This window comes from Arvicanthis niloticus, chromosome 10 (genome assembly GCF_011762505.2).
Source record: "Arvicanthis niloticus isolate mArvNil1 chromosome 10, mArvNil1.pat.X, whole genome shotgun sequence".
Lineage (NCBI taxonomy): Eukaryota > Metazoa > Chordata > Mammalia > Rodentia > Muridae > Arvicanthis > Arvicanthis niloticus.
Window position 1 is genome coordinate 22,206,525 of NC_047667.1, and position 14,173 is coordinate 22,220,697.

Sequence of the window (14,173 nt, forward strand, 5' to 3'; positions counted from 1 at the left end):
AGGATGGGGAGGTATCCAAGCTAGGCTTTATTATGGGCGCCAGGGCCAGGAACATCAGGAAAGTCTGGCTCCTTTTCTAGGCTAAGTTTCAGTGTGATGGCCAAAAGAGCCCTTCTGGGGGCAGGTGTTTTGAAGTATTGGCCGTCACTAGGTACTTCTTTCTTGAAGTAAGGACCGAGTTAGGAGTCACCAAGCTCACTGGCAGAATGGTGGAGTGGGACTTGAGCTACTTTTGTCTCCTGAGGCTCTGCCCTGGCAACCACTGCACGGCCCTGATAATCACTCATATCGTTAGCGACTTGTTTAGTGGAATGTGACCCCATCCAGATCTCCACAATACCCTGTCTGATGCTCCAGAGCCACACAGCATGAAGTGGGAGAGCTGGTATTAGACCCTGGTCTCATTCCAAAGTCTCTCCCTTCCTCCCTCTTCCTCTCAACCTCCCTTCCTCACTGCTTTTTATTGTGATAAAAATATATGTGATAAGTTTGCCATTGGCCATTTAAAAGTATGTAGTTCAATAGCAGTGAGTGTGGTCACACTGTGGGGGTGTTTACTTTTACCTGTCTTTTCCCACTCTTTCCTCAGTGAAAAAGCCTGACAGTGTGTGTGTGTATGTGTGTATGTGTGTGTATATGTTATTATATATAGTATATATATGTATAACATATACATATACATATACATATACATATATATATATATAAAGTCTCTTCATCCCAAATGGTTACTACAGATGCGTTGATATGTCTTTGGCCCGTGAAGTGTCAGGAGTATCTCCAGGGGGATTGGGGGCATGAAGGCCACCTTATTTTACCCTTGACTTATGGACACCCTGCTCCCAGAAGTCAGGCTACTACATAGCTTCGGACACGTGTAGCAACTTACAGCCCACCCCTTTTTCCAGCCCTCTTTCCTCCTTACCCTTTGTCTTAGTGCCCTGGGGCTTTCCCACCTCATGTCCAGCCTTAGGGATCAATTCCAGCTCTACACAGCTGCAGGGTCCTTCCTTCCTCTGCTTTTGCAGAGTCCCTCAAAGCCTAATCAGGGTGAGCTGCTGGAGCTCAGGCTTTTTAAAGGCTCAACTCAGAGGTGGGGCTGCTCTTGCTATTTATAGGGATGGGGCGAGTTCATCACACAGAGCTGGGCCTGCTCACAGAGTCAGGCAGCCTGGGGTAGGTGGTAGTCACCTTTGTCTTCCCTCCCCCATCTCATGTGTCATCAGAGTACTGAGAGGGAGCCTGACCTGGCCCGGACTCTCCTTGAAGCAGCAAGGGCAAAGCAAAAAGCTCTTGCCAGTTCTGGGGTGGGGGAAGCAATGCGGCAGTGGTCCCCCCCACCTCAGCTTGGGGCAGGAGCACTGCCTGCTGGGAGGGGAGACCCCTTGAGCTCTGCGCCTATACCCCCACCCCGCCTTCACCGGGCTTCCAACCGGAAGGATCCTACTTATCCCGGGCTCAGTGAGCCATCTCTGAAAAGGGCTAACTCCAAATGCCAGCCTGGTACCCCCGCTGCCAGCCTCAGCCTGGCAGACTCCCCCAACCAGCATTGGACGATGCCACCAGGGCCTGCCAGCCGGGCAAACGTAAGTGGCTTTTGTTTTCTTACGGTGCCAGGGAATGGTACAGAAAGGGTATGAAATGGCCTTCAGTGGCCATTCTGTTTGTCCCTCTCCCTCCCGGCCTCTCTTGCCTCTTCTTTCTCTCTGACTCTTTCTCATAGGTTAATTGCTGACAGTGGTACTATTGTTTGGATTGGAACACAGGCATACGCTTGGCAAAGCCAGGGCCTCACATGCCAACTGCCCTCACTGCCAACTGCCCCCACTGCCAACTGCCCCCCGCTGTTGCTTTCTTCTTCATGTACTGTCACCCCCACCCTACACACACCCAGGGGAGTGAGAGAGACCATAGGGAGGGACACTTGCAGTCAGAATATTCAGTGAAGAGCTTGGTTGCTGCCTTCTGCCCTGAGGGGCAGGGAAGGCATAGGAACAGCTGAAGGGGTGATGGGAGGTGAGGTGGCACACACTAACCACAGCATCAGATGCCCCCCTTCCTTCCCCAGAGCAGCTGTTAGAACCTGCCGCCTTTACCAGACTCAGCCTGGGAATCTGTGGAGCCGAAGCCTCCTTCCAGGGTGGCTTCCCTGGGCAGGCCTGTGGGGCCTCTCAGTATTAGCCTTCTCCTTATTTGTTCTTCCTTGGGGCTCGTTTGACAGTTTCCCGGGTGTTTTAGAACGGTCCTGGGATGGGAGATGGTTTGGGGACCTGTCTAAGGATCCCAGTACTAGATTTGTGTTCTGGGAAAGGAGACAGATTTGTGCAGGCAGCCTGTAGCCATAGCTGCTTAGAACCAGCAAGTCTCTGAGGAGCCTAAAGAAGGAGCCCTGTCAGGCTCTTTCCAGCCCAGAGCCCTGCTTTGTCACATTGGTCTTCCTCCTGGGAAGGCACAGGTGTCCGAGTCATACCACCATTGACAAGCTCAGTCTTAGAGTCTGGTTTCCAGGGCTTTGGATGTCCAAGGCCAGGCCTCCCTGGGGACCATTTGGGCTGAACACCTGCCTAACCTAGCTCAGCTCACTCGAGTGTCTCTGGGAGCCTTCCCAAGAATGCTTTGCCCGTGGTTGATCTCAGCACTGTATTAAATACTGCCTGGTTATGGCCACACTGAGCTGGTCAGACATGTCCCCCCTCACAAAGCAGGTTTGGCCACTCTTGTCCACTGCCCCAGCTTCTGTTCTCAGCCCAGGCTTCAAATTCTTTTTCAGTCTTTGGTGTCCTAGTTTGGCAGATACTATATTTCTGGATTTCATGTATGTAGTGTAGTGGTGGTGGTGGTGTGTGTGAGTGTGTGTGTGTGTGTGTGTGTGTGTGTGTGTGTGTGTGTGTCTGTTTTCAATGTTACATTGAAAGTCCTTAAACACAGGCTGTTGTTTCACATCTGGGAGGCCCTTCAGAGAAGGGAGTCCAGAGGGGGGAAAGTGCTGAGTCAGCTGTTCTTCCTTTTAAGGTGGGCTCCCGGCCCCACACTGTCGCCAATGGCCACGAATTATTTGAGGTCTCAGAGGAGAGAGATGAGGAAGTTGCTGCATTCTGCCACATGCTGGATATGTAAGAACTGAAGGATGGGATCTGGGGAGGAGGATGGATGTACGTGGGCATGTGCGTGTGTGCGTGCGTGCGTGCCTATGTGTGTGTGAAGCTACCTGATCCTTCAGGAAGGAAGAAGAGCTATAGTAAATAAAATTCCAGAGTAAGACCTTTCTCTAGTAGGTGTCTGAAGGTTTTTATAAAATCTTAGAGGTTTGCCAGGTATGGTGGCACAGCACTTGGGAGGCAGACGCAGGTGGATTTCTATGAGTTTCAGGCCAGCCTGGTCTCCATAGCAAGTTCCAGTTTGATCCCAGCACTTGGGTGGCCAGAGGCAGGCGGATTTCTGAGTTTGAGGCCAGCCTGGTCTACAATGTGAAGACAGCCAGGGCTACACAGAGAAACCCTGTCTTGAAAAAACAAACAAACAAACAAACAAAAATTCACAAATCTTGATCAGTCTAATTGTCCTCTGCCTCAGGCCCTGACCCTCGGCTGCCCTTAGGAGCAAACACACTGCTCAGAGAAGAGAAAGCTTCTCTTATACAGAAGAGGAAGGAAACCGATTTCTAACGACTTATTATTTTTTGTTTGTTTGTTTGTTTTTGTTTTTGGAGACAGGGTTTCTTTGTGTAGCCCTGGCTGTCCTGGAACTCACTCTCTAGACCAGACTGTCCTCGAACTCAGAAATCTGCCTGCCTCTGCCTCCCAAGTGCTGGGATTAAAGGCATGTGCCACCACTGCCTGGCACTTATTGGTTAAATCCTTTTAAACTTAGTGTAGAAAACTCCCTGGACCTCTCAATACTGTTACACTGTGGGGATTGGTTTGCTACTGTAACAGAGATGACCAGAAAGACTACAGCTTTCCCAGGTTGCCATCCCACTGCCCCAGCCTAGCCCATAGAGTAGGGATAGAAAAGCCCATGGGCTTTTGTGTGGGAGGGGCCCTGCTGGCCCTCTGAAGACACTCATGAGTCCTCCCTCCTTTCTTCCTATACAGCCTTCGAACGGGCTCTGATATCCAGGACTATTCCCTCACTGGTTGTGTCTGGAGCACTGTCACCCCGAGCCCAGAGCACCTTGGGGATGAGGTCAACCTGAAAGTGACTGTGTTATGTGACAGTCTTCGGGAGCCACTCACCTTTACCTGCAACTGTGAGTTAGTCGGGGGTTACACAAGTGTCCCTGGAGCTGAGGCAAGGGAGGACCGTTCCAGACTGGAGGGTTTTGTTTCTCACCTCACTCTGTAGCCTGAATGAGGACGTTTCTGAAGGGCCAGCTTTCTGGGTATATAGTAACTTTGCTCAACCCCAAGCTGTGTATCCGTCTGTTCTGTCTGACTGCCGGTGGGTACTAGAGACCACTTTGCTGGTGATAAAGGATTGAGGTGGGGAGGGTCTGTCCCAGTTGCCCAATGTCACTGCCCTCCATCTTTTGCCTTACCCCTTCCAGGTTCCTCGACTGTGGACTTGCTCATCTACCAGACTCTCTGCTACACCCATGATGAACTGAGGGAAGTAGACGTGGGCGACTTTGTGCTGAAGCCCTGTGGGCTGGAGGAGTTCTTGCAAAAGTGAGTGAATGGGGCCAGGGTCTTGTGAGACAGAGGTGACACTTGCCTTCTGGTTGGAAGAACGAGGGAGGCTTAGAGAATTATACTTGGCTCAGGGTTTGCTGCACTTCCCTAGCCCAGCAGTCAGGACTCAGCCCTGCAGTCAGGACTCCCGCCTCCTGGGCACATTCTCAGCCACGTCGCACTTTCCCCAGGAGCTCCATCTTCCAGCTGGGTTGGCTGGATCCTGAGCCAAAACTGCCGTGGAAAGAGCTTGGAGCTGGGATTAAGCAAAGATGAGGTCTCTGTGTGCAGGCTTCTGCTGGAGGAGAGATGTGCATCATATGTGGGGGCAGGTTAGGGGCAGTGGCAGGTGGCATCTCTTACTCTAGAGGGCATGCAGCCACCGGGCAGAACCAAAGGGAGACATCACAATGGCGCTCGTGCCTTTCTCTGCCTTTGGTTCCACTGGCCTGTGCAGCTGTTTAGCCTCCTCCTAGGCCGGCTTCCAGCTCCCTCAGCCAGTGCCCTCTACAGAAGGCAGCCTCCCTGGAAAGTGTGATGTGGGACCAGCTAAGAAAAGCCCTCTCCACTACCCTGAACTGTGGAAAACTGGAGTGGGGTGGGCAGGGCTCCCACCCCCAGGGGTAGGATGATGTGGCCACAAACATCAGGAGTTCTGCTGACCTCCACCCAAGCTGCCCACCATCCATGTCCCCCTTGGAGGAAAGAGACCTTGTGAATAGGGACAGGAACCTCCTTACCGGTTCCTGTGAACTGCCACTGCATTTTCCCTCGAGCAAGTCTAGATGGAGGCTTAGTTGTCTGTGGTTAGAGCACAGGATTGATAGTCAGAACTAAAGGTTCATTTCTTAATGGATTTCCTCAGCATTACCTTAGGGATAATGACTGCTCTCTGGCCTCTGCATCCTTATCTGGAAACTGAGGGAAAAGAAACAGGCCTGTCATGATATAATTCCAGGGCATCCACAAATACATTCCATGATGTGTTTGCTGTATTCTTGCCTCCTCTAGAGGGGCAGGGAGGGGTCCTGGCACAGGGCTTCCTAGAAATGCTAGTGCTGGGCCCAGGGCTATCGTGGGTAAATCAGACTCTGGAGAACAGTTTACACTCAGTTCTGGCTTTCCATTGACCATCTGTGAAGCTTGCTCTTCAGTGTTGGGGATGTAGTGGTGCTAGAGATGAGGCCTAGCATGGGGGAAGCCCTGGGTTCCATCTGTGTGTGCACAGATAGACAGACAGAGACAGATGGACAGAGGGGATGGGAGTTAGAGTAAGGAGGACCTCCTGAGCAGTCACTGGATACAGGCAACAAAGGACTGACCCCAGGGGAGGACTCCTGGGACTCCCAAGTACACAGATGCCATATTTTCCCTGCAGACTCCCAATCCGGGAGCCTTGGAGTCTCAGAGGTAGTGGAGATGTCAAGTGGAAGATTCCCAAAGGCATGACACCAGGCAGTGGTCCTTGGGTCACGTCCTCCCCTTCTCTCCACCCCAATTTGTGCCACATAGCCAAAGCCCTTTCATAAACAAGTTGAAGTCACTGGGGCCGTGCCTCCCTGGTTCTACCCTGCTACCCAGCATAGTGCTGGGTCCTGGGTAGAAAGGGCCCTCAGGAGTTTCCAGAAAATTGCTAGTTCCCAAGGAAGCCCTCAGGATTGTTTCACTGAGCTGGAGGAGCTGATACTGAAGGGGGTGTTGCTCCAGGATGCAGGCAGCTCTGTGATAAGAACCTTGAGACAGTCCTAGGGGAGCCTGGGTTTCCTGCTACCTCCCCCTCTCTACCACACTGCTCTTCCTTCCTCACAGACCCTCCCGCAGGCCCGCCCCTCCCCGCCTAACAGTCCAGCCTTCCCATACCATAGTTCACTTTTACTTTAATCTTAGCCTATCAGAGCTCATATTGCAGGTACCAGGTCCCCCAGGATATGGAGAGCCTCTAAGTCTAGGCTGGTCTTACTTGGCCCCGCTCTGTACTTCCAGAAGTTTCTGTATCCCTCTTCCCTTCTGCTCCCCTCCATCCCCTTCCCTTCCAGTCCAGATTCCCACCTCTGCTGAGGAAGGAAGTTCTTTTCCGGCTCTGCTACTCAGATGCTAGGGTCTAGCCCGGCCTGCAGTACTGGCCCACAAGTGGTGCTTGTTCAGCCCTTTCTTGTGGGTTTCCTTTCAGATTAAGGTGTGATCTTGGGGGTGGGGAAGAGCTTGGGTGACAGAGGGATCAGCAGGCTGCCTCCTAGGAACTGAGGGTCTCCTGTGTGGGTGCTGAGCAGTGAGAACTGCTCCTACTTTTTAGAAAGTGTTAAGAGTCCCAGGGGATTCCTAATCTGGCGGGACTGTGGAGGGAGGGGTGGGATGGAACTTGCTTCCAGATAATAGTCGGATTGCTTTGTCTGTCCTCAGCTCCTTGTGAGCAGCGCAAAAAAGAGGACACGAGTCTGTGTCACTCAGCTTGTCTTTTCTTGGTTGTTAAAGCCAGGAAAATACAATTTAAAGTACCACTCCCTAAGGAATCCCTCTGTACCCCAACTCTTTGTAGCATCCTGGGAATGAGTCAGTGAGTCATTCTTTGTGTAGCCCAGGGGCTAAGTGTTATGGGTGGCTTTTATTCAGAAGACCCCATGCTTTACCACAACATTCCCATAGGCCTTTCCCCTTCTCCCTTCTGCCCTCCCTTCCTTCCTCCCTGGCTGTCTCTCCCCAAGCTAAAGTACCCATCCCTCCTCCCACTGAGCCCTTAAGGCACTGATGGTTTCGTCCCCACCCCACCAGCAAGCATGCCTTGGGAAGCCATGAGTATATCCAATATTGCCGCAAGTTTGACATCAACATCCGGCTACAGCTGATGGAGCAGAAGGCTATCCGGAGCGACCTGGCCCGGACGGTACGTGTTGGAAGTGGCTGAGAGTTGCACATACCTGGGCTGGTAGAATGGGCAGAGGGTGATTCAGAACATGTTAAGGGAATGGGGTAGGTATCCTAGGCTGAGAAAAGGACATCATCTCTGCCTGACCAGGGCACTGCTCACTCACCCAGGTGAATGATGACCAGAGCCCTTCCACCTTGAACTACTTCATTCATCTCCAAGAGAGGCCAGTCAAGCAGACCATTAGCAGGTGAGAGTGGGTACCACTTGGGTGGAGTCCAAGCAGGAACTGAGGGGATGGCTTAGATATACTTGCCCAGCTTCCAGCTAGAATGACAGCTTCTCGTAAATGTCTAGAAACTTGTCAGGGATGCCCCTGTCCCAGGGCACATCTTCTTCTTTCTTTCCTCTATGCCTGCCAGCAAGATCTCAACCTTCCCAATGCTGTAACCCTTTACTACAGTTCCCCATGTTGTGGTGACCCCCAGCCATACAATTCTTTGATTGTTACTTCGTAACTATAATTTCGCTACTGTTATAACTCTATTTTATTATTTATTTATTTATTTATTTAATGTGCATGAGTACAGTTGCAGTCTTCAGACACACCAGAAGAGGGCATTGGATCCCACTATAGATGGTTGTGAGCCACCATGTGGTTGCTGGGAATTGAACTCAGGACCTTTGGAAGAACAATCAGTGCTCCTAACCACTGAGCCATCTCTCTAGCCCCTGTTACAAGTCTTAATGTGCATTTCTGATGTAGGACCCCTATTGGGGGGGTCGAGACCCACAGGTTGAGAACCAGTGCCCCAATAAGTTTTCTGTCCTTTTCTAGGTAAGAGGTTGCCACGAGGAAAGGACCCTTTTCCCATCCTCATGGGGCATGGAAAGAGAGGGAACCCTTTCACATCAGGGTCTGATCTTTGAACAGAGGAAGGGGCAGGGAGAGCATGTGACTCCCAGGGCAATGAATCTTTTGTGATCTCTCTTGTGATTTTTCTCACCACATATCCCCAGGCAGGCCTTGAGTCTTCTGTTTGACACTTACCACAATGAGGTGGATGCCTTCCTGCTGGCTGACGTGAGTATACACCCCGGGACTGACCGGACACCCTGGGCCTGACCGGACACCCTGGGCCTGACCGGCAAGGAGCTGCTAGAAGTTCCTTTCTTTCCTGAGATCAGATGGCAGGCTGTCAGTGACACCTCTTTTCATTCTTCTGGCTCTGGGCAAGCAAACCAACATCTAGCAAGTGTGTAAGAAGGTGTTCTGTCCTTCTGTGAAAAAGTCTGATTGCTGTCTCTGAGGTAGAGCATCTCTAAGCTAAGGGTTGTGGACCAGGCCTTTTTTTCTGTCAAAAGTGCCCAGGAACACTGTCTTAAGATGTTCTTTTGAAAGCTGGGCAGTGGTGGTGCATGCCTTTAATCCCAGCACTTGGGAGGCAGAGGCAGGTGGATTTCTGAGTTCGAGGCCAGCCTGGTCTACAGAGTGAGTTCCAGGACAGCCAGGGCTACACAGAGAAACCCTGTCTCCAAAAACAAAAACAAAACAACAACAAAAAGATGTTCTGTTGAAAGCCCATCACATACACCCTCAGGAAAGTGGCAAGTCTCAAGACTAGATCCTTTTCCTCTTGAACCGACATGGAAATACCAGCCTTGGAACCATTTCCCCAAATACCTTGAAGCTAAAGCAGAGTTCTTTGGAAGTGGTCTTCAAAGTTAAAACCCTTGGCTGGCATGGTGGCACGTAACTGTAATCTCAGCACTTGGGAGGCAGAAGCAGGCAGACCTCTCTGAGTTCAAGGTTTACTCTGTGAGTTCCAGACCAGCCAGAGCTATATACTGAGAGCTTGTCTCAAAAAAACAAGTAAAATAACAATCCTGTCCCCTCAGACCAGTTCTCAATCATAGATTCTTCCCTCTGATATCTATGATAGATATTTCAATCATAGATCGTCCTCTGGGTCGATGTCTAGTTCGCCCTTCATGCACTGCTAGAATCTATTCTGTAGTATCGTCTACAACAACAGGGGCACTGACAAGCATTCTTAGCCCATTTTGTAGTGTTCTGTGCTAGTTTGGGGGTTGGGGAGAGAAAGGTGCATAGCCCAAGAATTGCTTTAGCCTCCGGGAGCTTGTGTGGTTAGAGAAACGAAATGTTCATCTAAAACTATTAGACGCAAGAAGATGACCACGGGGGTTGGGAGGGGGAGACCTTGTGAAGGAGTAGCTGTCCTAGTCCCTAATCTGAATTGACACAAGTAGTCACAGTCAGACAGGAGGAGATTCCTGATGAGAAAGCACTTGGGAGGCAAAGTGTGGAGGGGAGGGGAGACACAAAGTATGCCTGTGGCTGTGAAGGCTTGGCCTGAACATTTTATGGTGAGGTATGAGAAGTCTGGGTGAGCAAGTGGGGGCCTCACTGTGTTGCTGTCACCTCCTTGCTGTTCCCCGACAATCGATTTCCTAACACTTTAGCCTTTGGTGGAGACCTGTGTGTGCTTGTGTAGCACAAATAGCCTATCACTGCAGACCGGGAATAAAAGGTTCCGGGCTGTGGCCAACAGACTGCGGAGTGTGGATGTGACCCACTCAAAGCTTGGTTCAATAAAAAAATAAAATAAAATCTCTGCTCAAATAAAGCTTAGTTTCTGGAATTCCCTCTTAGAGTCATTAGCTCCTGCACAGCCTTGAGGACTGGGCTGGGGGGAGGCAGAGAGCTGAATCACTTGCCTCACTGTATGGCCTCCCACAGGGGGATTTCCCACTGAAGGCTGACCGGGTGGTCCAGTCTGTCAAGGCCATCTGCAATGCTCTGGCTGCTGTGGAGACTCCTGAGATCACGGGCGCTCTCAACCAGCTGCCTCCCTGCCCCTCACGCATGCAGCCGAAAATCCAGAAGGTACAGGGACCCACGGGTTAGCATGAAGAAGGGATAGTGAATCACCACGTAACTTGGTGGCCACGTGACTAAATTTAGCTCTCGTAGGAGCTAGAATTTGGGAGGCAGAGGCAGCTGATCTCTGTTAAGCCAGGCTGATTTACATAGTGAGTTCTAGGACAGCCTGGGCTACACAGTGAGACCCTGTCTCAGGACAATTAAAAAATAGATGAAAGGTTCTTCCATCATTTGTGTGTAAGCAGTTCAGACACATCCTGGGAAAGGGATGCCAAGCCTGTCCCTCTCCTTAAGCATAGAGGTTGGACTAGCTTCAACCTCATGGGAATAACCGCGTGAGCCAAGGCTAGAAAGGCTTTGTTTGACAGTTTGCTTATCCACAAGGGTGCAAAACCAAGTGGGGAGGGGGATACCCAGAGCCAGGGAATCAGTGACTCCTTGGTGGATCTGTGTGTAGTAAAAGCAGGCAAGCTAGCACTACAGGTTCCGCATCCCCAGCCTTGCAGGGCTTTCTTAGGGTGAGCATGACTTTTTATCTGCTTACTCGTCCACCCCATGGCTCCAGTACAGACCGTCACTCCCTCCCGACCCCTGGGGAATCTCTGCTCCTCACATTTCAGCCCTGCCTGGCCCAGATGAGCACAGCTGTGAAAAGCCCTACCAACTGGCAGTAAAAATGGACCTGGGCTCTGTCTGACTCTCAGTCTTCCTTTCCCCAACAGGATCCCAACGTGTTGGCTGTGAGGGAAAACCGAGGTAAGGATGCTGTGCTCCCTCTTTGTCCCACAGAGACTGGAAACTGCCAGCCACCAGCTCAGCTCACATTCTTCTTCCTTCTTGGCCGTGTGTGTGTGTGTGTGTGTGTGTGTGTGTGTGTGTGTGTGTGTGTGTGTGTGTTTCCATATGAGGTGTGGACACAGCTGGAGCCCATATTTCTTTCCACAGATCTTTTTCTCATTATTCTTGCTAATCAGTCTAATGGTGTTACTGGAGAGAGTGGTGAAGTGGGGTAGGGGGGTCAGCAAGGAGGAGTTTATCTTTCAATCCAGATGGAAAATCACCCTGCTAGGTTGTAATTTTTCTCTTGGCAGCCACAAACCCTTGCACTTCCGATTAAGACTAGGACTTGGGAGATGAGAGGAAGGCTTTAATCCTAGGATTCTTTCCATACAATCTTCAAGCAGATCCTTGTCCTAAAACCAGTGTCTTGAGGTTTTCTTTTCTTTTTTTCTTTCAAATTTTATTTTTGTATGTGCATTGCTGTTTTGTCTGCTTGTATTCCTGTGTGGGGATGTTGGATCCTGGTGGCAGCTGAGAGATTCCATGTGGGTGCTAGGAATTGAACCTGGGTCCTTTGGAAGAGCAGCAGGTGATCTTAACCACTGAGCTATCTCTCCAGCCCTATCACTGGCTTTCTTAAAAATAAATCCATCTTTGGACTTCACAGATGAATAAATTGTCCTCTAAAGTCTTCAAGGAGCTAACAGCATTTCTCTCTCTCTCTCTCTCTCTCTCTCTCTCTCTCTCTCTCTCTCTCTCTCTCTCTGTCTGTGTGTCTGTGTGTCCACATGTGCATAGTCCTGGAGAAGTATAGGCTTGCCAAACATTGTTGTTTGGTTTTGTCAAGAAAAGTCTTTGTTTAAAAAAAAGATTTGTTTTTATTTTATATGTATGGGTATTTTGCCTGTATATAAGTCTGTGTGTCACATGTGTACCTGATACCCAAAAAATCAGAAGAGGGTGTTGGACCCTTGCCTCTGGAACTGGAGTTAGAGTTATGAGCTGCCATGGGGGTGCTGGGAATCAAACCTGAGTCCTCTGCAAGAGCAGCCAGTGCTCTTAACCACCCAGCTGGCTCCCTAGAAAATGACTTTAAAAGAATAACGACAACGACAAAAACCATTGTAGCACTAAATAAGGCTACGTGTCTGTATAAGGCCTACATTTAAAGCTGGGTATCTCTTGATGAGCTCAGTGTGTGCTTCTGTATCTTTCCCATCTCTCCACACATGGCCAAGTTTTGTCACAGCTATTAGAAATTGGCTGACATTCAGGGATCCCTGTCCCAAGCTGTCCCATGCTGCTAGTGTCATGGCAACAGAATGGCCCCTCTTGAGTCCTAATGAGTTTCCTTTCTGACCTCCCCTCTTCACAGAGAAGGTGGTAGAAGCCTTGACAGCGGCCATCTTGGACTTGGTGGAGCTGTACTGTAATACATTTAACGCAGACTTCCAGACAGCGGTGCCTGGGAGCCGAAAGCATGATTTGGTTCAAGAGGCCTGCCACTTCTCTGGAGCCCTGGCCTTCACTGTCTATGGCACTCACCGGATTCCCATCATCTGGGCTACCAGGTGAGTCAGAGCTGGGGGGTGGGGGGCGGAGCTCCGCTGCCTGGTGGCTTCTTCCTTTCTAACTGTGGTTCTCCCTCTTAGGAAGGTTGTTATTATGTGGCATTCTGGTGCCACAGAGCTAAGGGGATGAGCCTAGTACCTGGAGGGGACCTTAAGCTGTATCCATCTCAGAAAGAGGAAGTCCCCTAGGAGATAGATAAGCACCTGCCAGTCCCCCAGTCCTGGCTGCCTCAGCCTCTCTGCCCTCTCCAGATCCAAAGCCAGCTGAGGGAGACAAGCGACAGATGGCTAGTTCCCAGATAGAGTGTGGCCCACGCCAATGGATGCACTCTCTTGCAGATGTACAATGAGGGTGGCGGGGAGGGGGTGACCCTTTGTCTGGGGTTCCCTTGCAGGGTGGGTGGAGGAGGACGTCCATTTGGTAGTCCTCAGCGCTTCTTCTGGGTCCCCAGAGTCCTGGGGCCTGGGGGAATAGGCATTTGGCCCCATCCCACCCTTACCAACCCCTCCCCCCCTCCTCCCTTCCCCTCCTTTCTTTGTTTCTCACTTAATGTATTCCTCTGGGCGATTGGTGTAGAACAAAGGAGGCAGCCTGGGAAACAGGGGCCTTCTCTGACCTCTTCTGTCAGGCACCTGTCATGAGCCACAGGGACCCCCATGTGCTGGCATTCATGGCAGCATGTGTCGTTTTCCTCCCCCCCCCTTGCCTGCACATACACACACACACACACACACACACACACACACACACACACACACACACACCAGTGTGCGCCTGTGTGCTGCAATGGATTGGCCAGAACTGACTGTAAGGAGGCTAGACAGCCGTTCCCATGAAATGACAAAAAAACCAACCAACCTAACAAACAAAACAAACAACCCTCCTGTACTCAGTGTGGTCCTAAAGCTTAGGGGGTCTGGGGATCCCGATCGGGGTGCTGTTTCTAAGCACACTTCCTTAAGCCTGGCTTAGTTGTCCTCACCCTGAGCCCATGCTGCATCCTCCAGAGATCAAGAGAAGTCTACCAGAGGAAACGGAAGTTGGCATCAGCGTGGCTGAGGTTGGTTTTAAGGACAGGGTGTGCTGGGCGAGGCGTACTGACCTGCTCTGGTTGTTTTGTAGCTATGAAGATTTCTACCTCTCGTGTTCCCTCAGCCATGGTGGCAAGGAACTTTGCAGCCCCCTGCAGACCCGACGGGTTCACTTCTCCAAGTATCTGTTCCACCTCATCGTCTGGGACCAGCAGTAAGTTCTCTCTCAGCCCCCGGATGGCCTCAGCTAACCTGCTTACTTCAGGGATATCCCTGGAGCTGTAGTTAGACCCGGAACTGAGCTCAAGCCTGGGTTAAATCAGGTTCCATAGCTATCCTTTATCCAGATAGG

At 50.9% G+C, this 14,173-nt stretch overlaps 1 protein-coding gene across 4 annotated transcripts in view; it reads left to right on the forward strand.

The window, feature by feature from the left end:
• Positions 1-14,173, forward strand: part of Pik3c2b (phosphatidylinositol-4-phosphate 3-kinase catalytic subunit type 2 beta) — a 65,044-nt gene that overhangs the window by 22,859 nt on the left and 28,012 nt on the right. For 3 of the 4 annotated variants that reach the window (XM_034513159.2, XM_076941175.1, XM_076941176.1), the window contains exons 3-12: positions 3,013-3,113; positions 4,095-4,249; positions 4,547-4,667; positions 7,440-7,551; positions 7,704-7,783; positions 8,554-8,617; positions 10,295-10,441; positions 11,161-11,194; positions 12,594-12,789; positions 13,913-14,035. In XM_034513159.2, the coding sequence (XP_034369050.1) occupies positions 3,013-3,113; positions 4,095-4,249; positions 4,547-4,667; positions 7,440-7,551; positions 7,704-7,783; positions 8,554-8,617; positions 10,295-10,441; positions 11,161-11,194; positions 12,594-12,789; positions 13,913-14,035 (1,133 nt within the window). Of the gene's footprint in view, positions 1-1,289; positions 1,587-3,012; positions 3,114-4,094; positions 4,250-4,546; positions 4,668-7,439; positions 7,552-7,703; positions 7,784-8,553; positions 8,618-10,294; positions 10,442-11,160; positions 11,195-12,593; positions 12,790-13,912; positions 14,036-14,173 lie in introns of those variants that run through there. The other variant, XM_076941177.1, reaches the window with a different exon arrangement.